This window comes from Aptenodytes patagonicus, chromosome 4 (assembly GCF_965638725.1).
Source record: "Aptenodytes patagonicus chromosome 4, bAptPat1.pri.cur, whole genome shotgun sequence".
Classification (NCBI taxonomy): domain Eukaryota; kingdom Metazoa; phylum Chordata; class Aves; order Sphenisciformes; family Spheniscidae; genus Aptenodytes; species Aptenodytes patagonicus.
In genome coordinates this window covers 29,807,642-29,822,099 of record NC_134952.1, presented here as the reverse complement: position 1 = coordinate 29,822,099, position 14,458 = coordinate 29,807,642, and the positions used below count along the sequence as shown (strand labels likewise).

At 42.1% G+C, this 14,458-nt stretch overlaps 1 protein-coding gene across 1 annotated transcript in view; it reads left to right on the top strand.

The window, feature by feature from the left end:
* Window positions 1–14,458, top strand: part of CORIN (corin, serine peptidase) — a 166,568-nt gene that overhangs the window by 100,766 nt on the left and 51,344 nt on the right. Inside the window, exons 7-9 of the mRNA XM_076336202.1 lie at window positions 11,288–11,395; window positions 12,976–13,086; window positions 14,019–14,135. Of these exons, the coding sequence (XP_076192317.1) occupies window positions 11,288–11,395; window positions 12,976–13,086; window positions 14,019–14,135 (336 nt within the window). The remainder of the gene's footprint in view (window positions 1–11,287; window positions 11,396–12,975; window positions 13,087–14,018; window positions 14,136–14,458) is intronic.

The window sequence follows — 14,458 nt, the reverse complement described above, 5'->3', positions numbered from 1 at the left end:
ATCCATGCCAGTCTCTTGCCTTCCTTTCCTGATTTCTTACCCCTGGGGAATCTATGGAAAGCATCCTTAAAAATCTGGCAGCTCTGTTCTGCTCCCTTGTCCCTGAGGGCAGTTTCCCAGGGGGTCCTATTGACTAACTCCTTGAACAGCTGGAAGTTTGCTTTCCTAAAATTCGGAGTCCTGACTTTACTCTTCATCTGTCCCATATCCCTCAGGACTGCGAACTCCACCAGTGCATGATCACTGCAGCCCAGGCTGCCTCCAATCCTGACGTCACTGGTTAGCTCACTTGTGTTGGTGACCATCAGGTCCAGTATCGCATCCCCTCTGGTAGGACTGTCTATTACCTGGCTTAAGAAGTTATCCTCAGTGCACTCCAGGAATCTCCTGGATTGCCTACATCTTGCTGTGCTACTTTTCCAGCAGATGTCAGGGTGGTTGAAGTCCCCTGGCAGGATGAGAGCCTGTGAGTGCGATGCCTCATGTAGCTGGAGTAAGAAGGCTTCGTCAATAGGCTCCTCTTGATCGGGCAGCCTGTAGTAGATGCCAACCACAAGGGTCCCTTTGTTGCTTTGGTCTCTAATTCTTACCCATAAGCTTTCAACCTGCTCTTGGCTATTCTTCAGAGACAGCTCTTCACAGTCTATCCATTTGTTGACGTAGACGGCAGCCCCTCTGTCCCTGCTTTCTCCTCTGTCCCTTCTGAACAGCCTGTAGCCATTGATAGCTGCACTCTAGTGATGGGATTCGTCCCACCAAGTTTCAGTAATGGCAACTAGGTTGCAGCTTTCTAGCAGCACAGTGGCTTCCAACTCCTTCTGTTTGTTGCCCATGTTGCGTGCGTTGGTGTAGAGGGACTTCAGCTGGGCTGTTGGCCGTGTCACCTTCTTAGAGGAACACACCTTAATTCCTTTGAGGTATTTCACCGGTCTTCCCCTGTTGGCCCATATTACCTCAGGAGCCCCTGGCTTATCTCCGTAAGACTTCAAGTGTGCTCCAGTGTACCCAGCATGTCTCAGAGCAACAGGCCCTCACTAGCACCCCACCCCTCTAACCTTGGTGTGTCATCCCACAGCTTGTCACTGGCAAGCCTGATATTATCCCCCTCCCCCTTCAAGTCTAGTTTAAAGCTCTGTCAATGAGTCCCTCTAGCCTGTGAGCAAAGACCCTCTTCGCCCTTTGAGAAAGGTAAATCCCATCTGACGCCAGCAGGCCTGGTGCCATGTAGACCATCCCATTATCGAAAAACCCAAACCCGTGGTGGTGACACCAGCCACAGAGCCATGTATTAATAGACTGGGTCTGTCTGTTTCTTCCAGTGTCGCTGCCTGCAACTGGAAGGATAGAGGAAAACATTACCTGTGCTCCAGATTCCCTTACCAACCGTCCCAGGGCCCTGAAGTCTCTTTTGATTGCCCTTGGACTACGCGTTGTGGCTTCATTGCCACCCACATGGAAGAGCAAGAATGGGTAATAGTCCGAGGGCCATACCAGGCTAGGAAGTTTCCTAGTGATGTGCTTAATCCGGGCCCCAGGGAGGCAGCAGACTTCCCTAAGAGGAGGGTCTGTCCAGCATATTGGACCCACTGTTCCCCTAAGAAGGGAGTCACCTACAACTATAACCATAACCTGTCTTTTCTGCCTTGTGGAGGTGGTTGTGATACTGGGTGGTAGGCCTTTCTGACCTTGGCAACACCTCTGGTGTAGATGGACCATCATCCACATCATCCATTGACTGGCCTTTCACATCCAGAGCCTCATACCTGTTGTACAGAGGCACCTGGGAAGGCAAGGTGGGCAAGGAGGGGGTTCGCCTGCTGCCCGGAGTGTGGACTTGCCTCCATTCACTCCTTTCCTTTAAGCTACTGCCTTCTGCCTGGCCAGGGGAGGATACAGGATCCCCTTGATCTTTTTTTTTTTTTCTGGTGGCTGTTCCTGTTTCTGTCTCAGGGAGGGCAGAGTATGGTTCCACCAGTCTATCTCTTTCTCAGACTCCCTGATGCTCCTTAATCTTTCTACTTCCTCTTGTAGCTCTGCCAGCAAGCTGAGCAGATCGTCCACGTGGTCACACCTCACACTGCCATCTGTTACCAGTGAAAGGCTCTGGCACACCCTGCAGCCTGAGACCTGGATGGCTGCATGTTTTTGTGGGAGCTCTGTCTGCGTTGCCACATCCATTCTGGCAAGTGCAGAGGACATAGCTTTCTGCTGGGTGGATACCATAGCTAAGCTCCTTCTGAGAGGGTGAAGACCACCAATTGAACTCACCTCTTGAGCTGGTAGGGTGATGACACCCTGCCGCAGAAACTGCTGTGCCACGCTCTGGTCGCTTGCGCTCCCTAGGCTGCTTTTTATAGGTGTGGGGTGGCCATGGTTGCTCTGACAACGCCCAGGCCTCAGTCAGCATCTCTCGGGAGAGCTGCCGGCTCCTAGCATCTCTCCGCTCCCCTGGTGTTTCTCTGCCTCAGGAAACCCCTCTGTGTGCCAAGATCTGCTGCTCCGCTGCAGATTGGGCCGGCTCCGGGGCAGCTCACCTCAGCCACTGACCACGATTAGAGGAACATTTTTACCAAAACTTATTAAGGCATGGAAATACACCATTAAGACACACAGGGCAACCTTACTGTTACCTTGTACTAGTTATTTTTATTGCCAAGTAATAACCCTAAAATTATGGTTTTTGCACAGCAGTGTTTTATTCCTGGTTTAAGTTAAACACACTTTTAAAGGTGCATTAGTTTGGGATATTTGGTTTGGTTTTCATTATCTTCCCTCTTCAGAGTGCTACAAAGAAGAGACCTTTGGGCATCATGACAGTTCATGTCTCCTTTTCTGACAAAGGCCACAGCCATGTGTGAGGGCAGCTATGTTCTTAATCTCATTGGAATGAAGAGGTTTCTTCTTCTGTTGAGATAAAAGCAGAACTACTAGACTTCCATTAATGAAAAATAAATGGCAAAAATTACTATTAATTAACCTTAAAAATGTATTTTCTTCAAGTCCAGCCAATGTATGCAAGTTTTAAGTGTATGAGTAGTTTGAAGACTCTGCCTTAGGGATCATTATAGATAACTAAAGGTTATAATTTTATAATGAATTCATAATTAAATTTATGAAATGATTAATTTTTTAATTCTTAAAATGCTTCTCCTTCGATCAAAGTAGATGCTATCAAATTTAAGTCTTATCCTAGGCTCATTTATAAGTTGTTTCAGTTCAGTTTCAAGATAGTTCAGTAGTAACTTTCACAGTGACTGACATTTCCATAATAATGAAAATATTCAGTACTCCCAAAAATTTAGTTGCTGTTCACCATTTAATTACTAAATATTTGGCAATATTTAGCAATATTTGAGAAAGAAAATAAAAATTTGAACTTTTATGCTTTGTTCTATTTTGTATAAACTGAATTCTGACTGCTGGTGCTTACACATAGCTTTCCAGTGTTTAATGGGAAACATGGGAAAGTTGTTCCCTTCTTATTAAGTCCAAACTGTATTTGCTCATAGGAAAGTTTTATCTAGCGTGAAATTTATTTTCAAATTTTTGTTGTTAACCTTGAGGATGGGGGGAATGTAGTATATGAAACAACAGCAGCAGATTTAGCTTAGATTAAACAGCATTAATGCATTGAAGAAGATAACTAGGTATAAACATACGGCTCACTTCTAGTCTAATTTCTGCTCCATTGATTGCTGGGGAGCTGTTTTGTCTGCATGAGAATTGTAGACAAAGAGTGTGGGCAATATAGATGGAGAAAAATATATGGACTCTTCATTCTAGCAAACAAACTTATGTAGCAGTAGATTGTTTAGGAGCAAAAATTACACAGAAAGGCAAGTATTTCTACTGCTGGAGTCTGCAAGTTTGCTGATGACACTAAACTGGGTGGAGTGGCTGTCACACCAGAGGGTCATGCTGCCATCCAGAGGAACCTCGACAGGCAGGAGAAATGGGCTGACAGGAACCTCATGAAGTTCAACAAGGAGAAGTGCGGAGTCCTGCACCTGGGAAAGAGCAACCCCATGCACCGATACATGCTGGGGGCCACCCAGCTGGAAAGCAGAAAAAGACCTGGGGTTCCTGGTGGACACCAAGTTGAACATTGGCCAGCAATGTGCCCTTGCCACAAAGAAGGCTAATGGTATCTTGGGCTGCATTAGAAAAAGTATCTTTCCTCTCTACTCAGCACTGGTGAGGCCACACCTGGAGTACTATGACCAGTTCTGGGCTCTTCAGTACCAGAGAGACCTGGACATAATGGATAGAGTCCAGCAAAGGGCCACGAAGATGTTTAAGGGACTGGAGCATCTGTCCTGTGAGGAAAGGCTGAGAAAGCTGTGACTGTTTAGCCTAGAGAAGGCTGAGGGTGCATCTTATCAATGTATATAAATGCCTGAAGGGGAAGGTGTAAAGAAGATGGAGACAGGCTCTTCTCATTGGTGCCCAGTGACAGGACACAGGTCAACGGGCACAAACTGAAACACTGGAAGTTCCTCCCAAGCATCAGGAAACATTTTTTTTTTTTTTACTGTGAGGGTGACCAAGCACTGGCACAGGTTGCCCAGAAAGGTGGTGGAGATGCCATCCATGGAGATACTCAAAAGCTGTCTGGACACAGTCCTGGGCAACAGGCTCTAGGTGGCCCTGCTTGAGCAGGGGGGTTGGACCAGATGACCTCCAGAGGTCCCTTCCAACTTCAACTATTCTGTGATTCTGAGAATGAAATTAGTCCTTGGTGTGTCTAGGCAGTGGCACTTAAAGCTTCAGAAAGCTAAAAGACATCATATTTTTTTCATCTAGATAGTTAAAGCACTTTATAGAATTTCAAAACAGGATTCTGTAAAGTGTAACTAATTGTATCTTTGTAAGGGTATTTGACGGCTTTAGATTCAAAAGACTCAAGCTTGCCAGTGTAGTTGGATGCATTAAAAAGAAACATAGGACTTTTGAAAACAATATCTGGAAGAATGTTTCTAAAGTATGCTTTACAATTTTAATTAAAATATTCTTGTTTGTTTGGATTTGGATTTAAACATTTTGTATTTGTGACCTAAGCATGACTACTGTTACATTTCCTGATACGAGAATGGGGAAGGTAAAAATGCTGCTAAATAATTCCAGTAAGATTTTGAACTTTACAAATTGTGATATAATATGTACAACAACCTGGTATAAATAATTTAACTTTATGCTTTGTTTGAAAATCAAACCATTCAAATTAGTCATTGTTTCTGTAGGAAATTAATGTAACAAAACTCATTGAGAAGGAAGGCCGTTATGTATCCTAAACAAAACTTATTTCATTCACTTGCACTCAATATCTCATTGATTTAATTGTCTCATCCCTAGTGTGTACACAAGTGGTCTGGCTAGAATCACTTGTTTTTGACAGTGAAAAACACTGGCTTTTTTTGTCCTCATAATGTCTTGGTTTCTTTTTGGTTGGCAGTGATGATTTACTCTTCCTACAAGTATTTTACACTCTTAGGGATTGAGTATTTTTTTGAAAATATTCCTGAGATTTACATTTTTTTTGCTTTCCTTGCATCTCCAGGGTTGTTCTTGATCTTTGGGATCGAGTGCACCCTCAGTAAGTTTGCAGATGACACCAAGCTGGGCGGGAGGGATCTGCTTGAGGGTAGGAACATTCTACAGAGGGATCTGGAAAGACTGAATTGATGGGCCGAGGCCAGTTGTATGAGGTTCAACAAGGCTAAGTGTCAGGTCCTGCACTTGGGTCACAACAACCCCATGCAACGCTACAGGCCTGGGGAAGAGTGGCTGGAAAGCTGCCCAGCAGAAAAGGACCTGGGGGTGTTGGTCGACAGCCGGCTGAATATGAGCCAGCAGCGTGCCCAGGTGGCCAAGAAGGCCAATGGCATCCTGGATTGTATCCGAAATAGTGTGGCCAGCAGGAGTAGGGAAGTGATCGTCCCCCTGTACTCAGCACTGGTGAGGCCGCACCTTGAATACTGTGTTCAGTTTTGGGCCCCTCACTACAAGAAGGACGTTGAGGTGCTGGAGCGTGTCCAGAGAAGGGCAACGAAGCTGGTGAAGGGTCTGGAGAACAAGTCTTATGAGGAGTGGCTGAGGGAACTGGGGTTGTTTAGCCTGGAGAAAAGGAGGCTGAGGGGAGACCTCATCGCTCTCTACAACTCCCTGAAAGGAGGTTGTAGCGAGGTGGGTGTCGGTCTCTTCTGCCAAGTAATAAGCGATAGGACAAGAGGAAATGGCCTCAGGTTGCACCAGGGGAGGTTTAGATTGGATATTAGGAAAAATCTCTTCACTGAAGGGGTTGTCAAGCATTGGAAGAGGCTGCCCAGGGACATGGTGGAGTCACCATCCCTGGAGGTATTTAAAAGATGTGTAGATGTGGTGCTTAGGGACATGGTTTAGTGGTGGACTTGGCAGTGCTAGGTTAATGGTTGGACTTGATGATCTTAAAGGTCTTTTCCAACCTAAACGATTCTATGATTCTGTGATTCTATGATTCTTGTTTCCATATCTTTAGGTCAGGTTGTTATTCATCATCTTGCTGCCTGATCATTTAAATGAAGTCATGCTTACAGTGCTCTGTAGCAATTAATATATAGCATTCCTTTAAAACTTATTCTGCTCTTGCTTCTGATGCCTTCATGCACACACATATTTCCTTTCCTATTTAATTCATACTAATCTTAATATTTCTTTTATCCATCTCTACATTTCCTGCCCCATTTTTGTTAAACAAAAGACAGCTGCAGTAATAGCAGAGCAGCTTGCTTGTCTGCTGTTTCAGTGCCAATTCCAGTAACCTGGTGGGTGCATTGATTTGTGCTTGTAATGCTGTGATCAGCTCCTTTGATGGCAGGATGAGGTGAGAAGAGACGAAGCCCATTCACCTCAATACCTTTGGTCTTAAAGGTACTGCTTAGTCAGGTTTGGTTCATAATTCCAGATAGAAAAATGTAAATATATCCAGAGGCATTCTCCTGCGATGTCCAGGTTCCTGTCGAAGCTTCCCCCGTCTGCAATCCCAAAATACAGGACTTCTTATATTTGTTTTAGATGCTACCAGCTTGGAGAGATGTCTCTGGTTTTTAGTTATGAAGTTACATACATTAGGGAGGGAGTCGTCTGTCCCTGTGCAGGTGGCTTTATCTTAACTAAATGTCTAAACTGGCTATATGGAGGATCAACTGAGAGAAACAGACATTTCTGATGCATCATTCCGGAGAAGTTCCCAGTGACTGGAAAAGGGGAAACATAACCCCCGTTTTTAAAAAGGGAAAAAAGGAAGACCTGGGGAACTACAGGCCAGTCAGTCTCACGTCTGTGCCTGGGAAGATCATGGAACAGATCCTCCTGGAAGCTATGCTAAGGCACATGGAGGACAGGGAGGTGATTCGAGACAGCCAGCATGGCTTCACCAAGGGCTAGTCCCGCCTGACTAACCTGGTGGCCTTCTATGATGGGGTGACTACATCAGTGGACATGGGAAGGGCTACAGATGTCATCTATCTAGACCTCTGTAAGGCCTTTGACACGGTCCCCCACAACATCCTTCTCTCTAAACTGGAGAGGTATGGATTTGATGGGTGGACTGTCCGCTGGGTGAGGAATTGGTTAGATGGTCGCATCCAGAGGGTAGTGGTCAACGGCTCAATGTCCAGATGGAGGTTGGTGACGAGTGGCGTCCCGCAGGGGTCCGTACTGGGACCGGTATTGTTTAATATCTTCATCAATGCCATAGACAGTGGGATCGAGTGCACCCTCAGCAAGTTTGCAGATGACACCAAGCTGAGTGGTGCGGTCGACACGCCAGAGGGACGGGATGCCATCCAGAGGGACCTGGACAGGCTCAAGAAGCGGGCTTGTGTGAACCTTGTGAGGTTTAACAAGGCCAAGTGCAAGGTCCTGCACCTGGGTCGGGGCAACCCCCGGTATCAATACAGGCTGGGGGATGAAGGGATTGAGAGCAGCCCTGCCGAGAAGGACTTGGGGGTACTGGTAGATGGAAAGCTGGACATGAGCCAGCAATGTGTGCTCGCAGCCCAGAAAGCCAACCGTATCCTGGGCTGCATCAAAAGAAGTGTGGCCAGCAGGTCGAGGGAGGTGATTCTGCCCCTCTACTCTGCTCTGGTGAGACCCCACCTGGAGTACTGTGTCCAGCTCTGGAGCCCTCAGTACAGGAAAGACATGAACCTGTTGGAGCGGGTCCAGAGGAGGGCCACGAAAATGATCAGGGGGATGGAACACCTCTCCTATGAAGAAAGGCTGAGAGAGTTGGGGATGTTCAGCCTAGAGAAGAGAAGGCTTTGGGGAGACCTTCTTGCAGCCTATCAGTACTTCAAGGGGGCTTATAAAAAAGATGGCGGCAGGCTTTTTAGCAGGGCCTGTTGCGACAGGACAAGGGGGAATGGCTTTAAACTAAAGGGGGGTAGATTTAGACTAGATAGAAGGAAGAAATTTTTATGCTGAGGTTGGTGAAACACTGGAATGGGTTGCCCAGAGAGGTGGTGGATGCCCCATCCCTGGAAACATTCAAGGTCAGGCTGGACGGGGCTCTGAGCAACCTGATCTAGTTGAAGATGTCCCTGCCCACGGTAGGGGGGTTGGACTAGATGACCTTTAGAGGTCCCTTCCAACCCAAACTATTCTATGATTCTATGATTCTATGATTTGTCTGATTTTAAGCAGATAATTTAAATGGGGTATGTGCTTTAGAAACTAAATGATGTAGATGTCTGAAGTTACATGAGTGAATCTTACAGCTGTGTCTCCTTACTTTTAATGTTGAAAATTATATACATTATGAAATGTAGAAGTCTCTGGTTTTAATCTTTTTCATATTAATAGTTCTTCTTAGAATCTCCTTTCAGGATTCTGCATCAAGAAATTGATTACGTGATGCAAACACTTTTCTATTTCTGGCTCTTGCATTTTTCTCGTCTTCCCTTTGATGGGCCATAATAAGTATGCAGGCAATAGTTAGGTTTTAGCAGAATCCATCCCTCTTTTTGAAAGTATAGTTTAATTTACTTAGCAGTGTCACTTTTTTACACAGCTGCAGCCAAAAACTGGTATTTACGATTTCATCATGTTGCTTATACCATATACTCTGTGACTTTGTGCAATGGAAGGTACCAGCTGAGGAATCAGAATTCAGCTCAGCCAGCTATCACATAGGAATATGAACAGGAAAGAAGCTGTAACGCTGATCTACAAATGCATAAATTATCCATGCTAAAACTTGGAACTGTCAGAAGGATCCTGATGAGCAAGTTTTACATGTAATGTACCAAATGTAACCATCTCTCTTACATCCCCCTGGCTGCACTTACACACACACTTCCCGAATATGTACACTCACTTCCTCTTCCTCCTCGTGTGACTTTCTCAGTCATACTTCTCTTTCACAAAGGGTAAACAAGATGAAGACCATTTTAGTAATAAAATACAAAAGAAAATGTTTTCACACATGTGCCACTGCATGCCACGCTTTAGAACAGAGCATCTTGTTGAATTAAGGTCTTATTTACTCCTAGAAGTGGCAGAATTTGTACATTGAGTCTGCACATATATCTTGTCCTGGTTATATAACAAAGACAGCTTTGTTTCATTTGCATGAGGAGCAATGGAAGCATAGAAACTGTCAGAGTTACAAAGTGATCAATAAGGATAAAGATTGCCAGAGTATTTCATGCTGTTGCATACTCAAAACAAGTAGTGTTTAGAATTTTACTCTCAGCTGGCTATTGTTCTGCTTACATGAAACTAGAATTTAAATATTTTCATTTAGTTTGGGGTTTTTGGTGTTTACTGTTTCATGCCTTTTGTTCTTTTAAAGCTAAATTAACTATTGACTACAAAGCTCATGGCTCAGCCATACTATTTTACTTTATGTCCTGAAGCATTGTCCTTCGCATTGTGCTGTTAATTCTGTTTGGACTTTCTAAGATGATGTGAAACTTGTAGAAAGCATGAATATTTCTGTGGGGGAAGGGGAAGAAGTGATTCATGTTCAAGTTTTAGAGTTGAGGTTGGTAAAGCCTTGGGAAACTTAAAGTTAGAGTACTCACCTAGGAGGTGGAATACTTGGCTGACATTGATCTGGAGGGATAGAAATCCCACTGCACCTTCTGGGAGAGTGCCGCACCTTTCAGTGTGTAATATACTTAGAAGGACACCCTTCTTTCAAAGTGGGACCACTGTGCAATCATGAACACAGGAGTCACACGCCAAGAGGAAAGAAGCAAGTGGTAGCATGATTCTGTTGTTTAGTGGTTGAGCATGTCAGCTGAGGGGAGAGACTTGTGTTCCAGTCCCTGCTCTTGGAGCTCTTTCTGTATGTCGTCTAGGAAAGAGCTCATTTAAAATGCCCACATATCTCAGTAAGAAAGGGCACAAAGAACTTCATTGGTTCCAGTGGCATAGCTTCAACAGGAAGGAGGGATTATCCACCCAGCTGTTCTATATCCTGGCATTCTCCCTGGAAAAGCCAGATGTGAAGGAAAAGCCTAGAGGAAGGCAGTGAAACTAGGTCACCCACTTCCCAACTGTGTGTTTGTAATCAAAAGTTATTGCTAATGGGATCAGACACGACCAACCCTATTTTCTCTTCTTCCCCCTTTCCTAACTACAATGTAGATTCCATGTTTTTATAAAACCTGATATTATTCAAGCATTTTGGATATTCTCAGAGAATATTTATCAGGGCTTTACTGAAGGCCTCAGCCATGGAAAGAAAGGCTAAACCCACTTAGGGCTGACAGTGCTAAGAATTCTTTGATGAGATGGCATCAGGCCAAATTCTGAGCCCAAAACTGTGTAAAGCATAAAGCTCATTTGAAGCCATTGTAAGATCAAAGGCAGGCTCAAAACCAGGGTCTGGGGATCTTGATTTTGCTGTTAGAAGCTTCAGCTCCACCTAATAACCACATCAGGTGCTCAAGACTGCCTAGTAATCTAGCTGATGAAACCCACAACCTTTCTCGAGAACTTCACGTGTATAAATTAATTAAACATTTTGGTCCATATGTGTAACCAGAGCACTTTCTCCTCATGGTATTGATCAAAAAAGCAGCTGGTAGGAACAGAATAAAAATGTCTAAAAATTGCTTTTGATTTTTCTTGTTCTTCCATACTAGATTCTAATAAACTGGTACACATTGAGTGTTAATGCAGACCTGTAAATTGTAGGGTATCTTTAGCTAATCTAGTTTTAGTCAATACATTCCAGTGGTCATAGTTTATTTGAAAGTTCCAATGTCATGTTAACGTTTTACAAAAATTTGTTTTGTAGACTGCAGTGATGATGTATTTCGTTGCAACACGGGAAAATGCTTAAATTATACCTTTGTTTGTGATGGATATGATGACTGTGGAGACCTTAGCGATGAACAGAACTGTGGTAAATGAAAGTTTTATGCTTTTCTAAAGTCTTTAAGACAGCAGTATTGCCTAAGCCAGCAATCTTTTTCCTTAAACTCCTAAAAGAGTAATATACCCTGCTGTTATTCTTTTTGGGCAAAGTAAAAACAGCTCACAAATTCTATATGCAATTTGAAAAGTTTTAAAGGAGAGTTCTGGGTTAATCCAAATTTTGAAGGTAGTGGTATTTTGAAGAAATATTTTGACTTGCAATTTGTTTTAAACTAATTCAAGATGTTATGGTTGCTTTCTTGCTAACTTGGCTGAATTTAATGAGATTAAAGCAAGCCATAAGAGGCTACACACTGGTGATGCCAACTGTTTTATAGCTGAACTGTTTTTACATAAGCTCCATAGTGAACTTGTATGTTTTGATGATCAAATTCTGTTTCTTTCAAATCGTGTTTTCAATCAACTTTGTGTGTTCTGCCTCCTTATATTTGTCTTTCTACCTACACTTTCATAGGAAAAAAATGAAGTTTTGCCGTAAAAAAGAATAATCTTCACATGTAAATACTGGAAAACTTTGAAAGTTTTTCTTTGAATTTTTTTCTAACTTTTGCTCCTGGTACTACACCTGAGAAAAATTTAGTGCTCTAAAATAATTTTTTAAAAATTAAAATATTATTTCTCACCTTTTTTTGTTCGCTTTTCTAAGGAAAAGCACAGAGAATTTCAAAACTAAAAATAAAGGCACAGTTTTTTCTGAGATTTGCTTTATGTTTCTTCTCCAAATTAAACATACTTTAAGATCTTGCACTACTTTTTGTTAGTTTTGGTTGTTTTGTGTTTTTTTTCAAAAACCATCTTTGATTAAAGACTTTTCTAAACATTAATCTGACTCTTACCATTCCTATCTTGAGATAGTTTTTTCTATATAAAATTTAAGATCTAACTTCTTGTACAGGCTATAAATGGGTTTCATAGCAGATTTGCAGACTGGACTGTGTCTACGCTCCCTATTTATTTTGGTGTAAAGTCGGGCCGCTCAACAGAATGCTTTTCTTTATTTGTGGAAGCATTCGGGTAGAAAGAGCAAGATGAAGATTGGAATAGTTTCTTTGTAGATAATTCTTATGGAAAATTCTAAGCGTATGCAAAAAACATAGTTTCTGATTAAGTGCCAGATATGACAGTTGAGAAACATATTTTTTTTAATTCTTAGTAAAAAGATAAATGTAGGGAATGATTTTCTCTGTCGGCAACTGAAAATGTTGGCTAACTGGAAATCATTCCATGAGATGGGAGGCCAGAAGATCTTTTAATGTGCTTAACAAATCTTAGAAACTTGTCTATTTGCAAATGGAAACGACTGTGCACCTGAGAGAAGGAATGAATGCATCACTATCTATATAGGCAATAGAATTCAGAACATATGTAACTACCATCTGCAAAAAGATCTGCAGGTACAGAAAATCTCTTATTGTAATTTACTAATGCAAAATAGCTCATTAGTAAGAATGATTAGCTTATAGGCATAGAACAATTGATCAATAATATAAATTATACAAATGGTAACTTTTCCTTTTTTTTTTGTCCTCACATTTGCATTTTATATAGATTGTAATCCAGTGACGCATCATCAGTGTGGAGATGGGAGATGTATAACAGCTGATTGGGTATGTGATGGTGACCATGACTGTATAGACAAATCAGATGAAATCAATTGCTGTAAGTTCCCTTAATCTCTAAATTAGTTTTTTCTTTCTTTAAAAATAAAAACCAAAATGTAAGATACATGGTATACTTACTTATTACTTGTAAGGCAAATCTACAGGCTTATTTGATTTCAGAAGTTCGCACTTGACAAATGTCCCTTCTGGTAGACAGCTGCAGCAAATTACACATTTGTTGCCATTGTTGGGAAGTACCAGCATTGCCTTGTGTTTCAGCTTCTTGTTAATTACAGAATTAGCTTTTTGTTAATTGTAATGTTCCCATTAAACAGTAATGAATGAATGTATGTAACCTCTTAAACTGTAGGTATTCTGAGTTTGTGACAGCTTTCTGATATGCCTGTATGCGACCTATCACACCTTGTCAGAGTTTGGACTTCTGTCTGCTCCAGTGATGATGGTGTATATCTGCAAAAAAACTATACTAGAATATTGCTGAGGTTGCAAAATCAAGTCTTGGGGAACTAGCACATGTTTTAATGTGATTAAGGTTATCATAAGACATATGCTTATGCTGCTTTGATTCTTGCTGCCATTCAGTGCTTGACCTTGCAACCGCTATCCTACAATTTTCCCTGAAATCTAAGAACCTAATCTGAATAAAGGAATGTAAGTAAGCGGACAAAGAATAGGTGACAATTTTTATATGAGTAAAAATGATGGGGTTTTTCTCTTGGAAAAGCTGAACCTTCATCTCAGCCTCTCGCTAATACCTGACATACATAGTTTCAGCCCCTGTAGTTAAAGATCAGTATAGCTGTAGGCTATTGAAAACATAGCCTACACATAATGAAAAATGTCTAGTGTCCTTCAGTGCTAAGCAGTGTTATCAGCTTCTCCTAAAATAACTTCAAGGCAATGTTAAAAAATAATTAAGACCTTCATTAACTTAAGTTGATCAGAATATCATCTTTTTTTTCTCTCTAGCATGTCATAGTCAGGGTCTGGTGGAGTGCAGAAATGGGCAGTGCATTCCTAGCGCATTCCAGTGTGATGGAGATAATGACTGTAAAGATGGAAGTGATGAAGAAAACTGCAGTGAAAGTAAGGATATCCCTCATTTTACTGTTCTTACTGAACCTACCATTGACTGCTTTGTTCTGAAGTGCCTTTAGCTAAAGCTGTCTGACAAATTTACTTTCTTTGCCTTTCAAATAACGCTTGCTAAGGCTGGTTAGTGTCTCCTTTCACACAGGAAGTTGTAAGCAGAGTTTTATTAGTCCTTAAAAATATAAAAAGTTAAAGAAATGGAGGTGGTATTTAGCATAGTATTTGGTTATCTGACATGATCAGCTGTTACTTGAAATAAATTAATACATATTCACATTGTCTGCAGCAATTAGAAGCTACTATCGCAGCAATTGGTG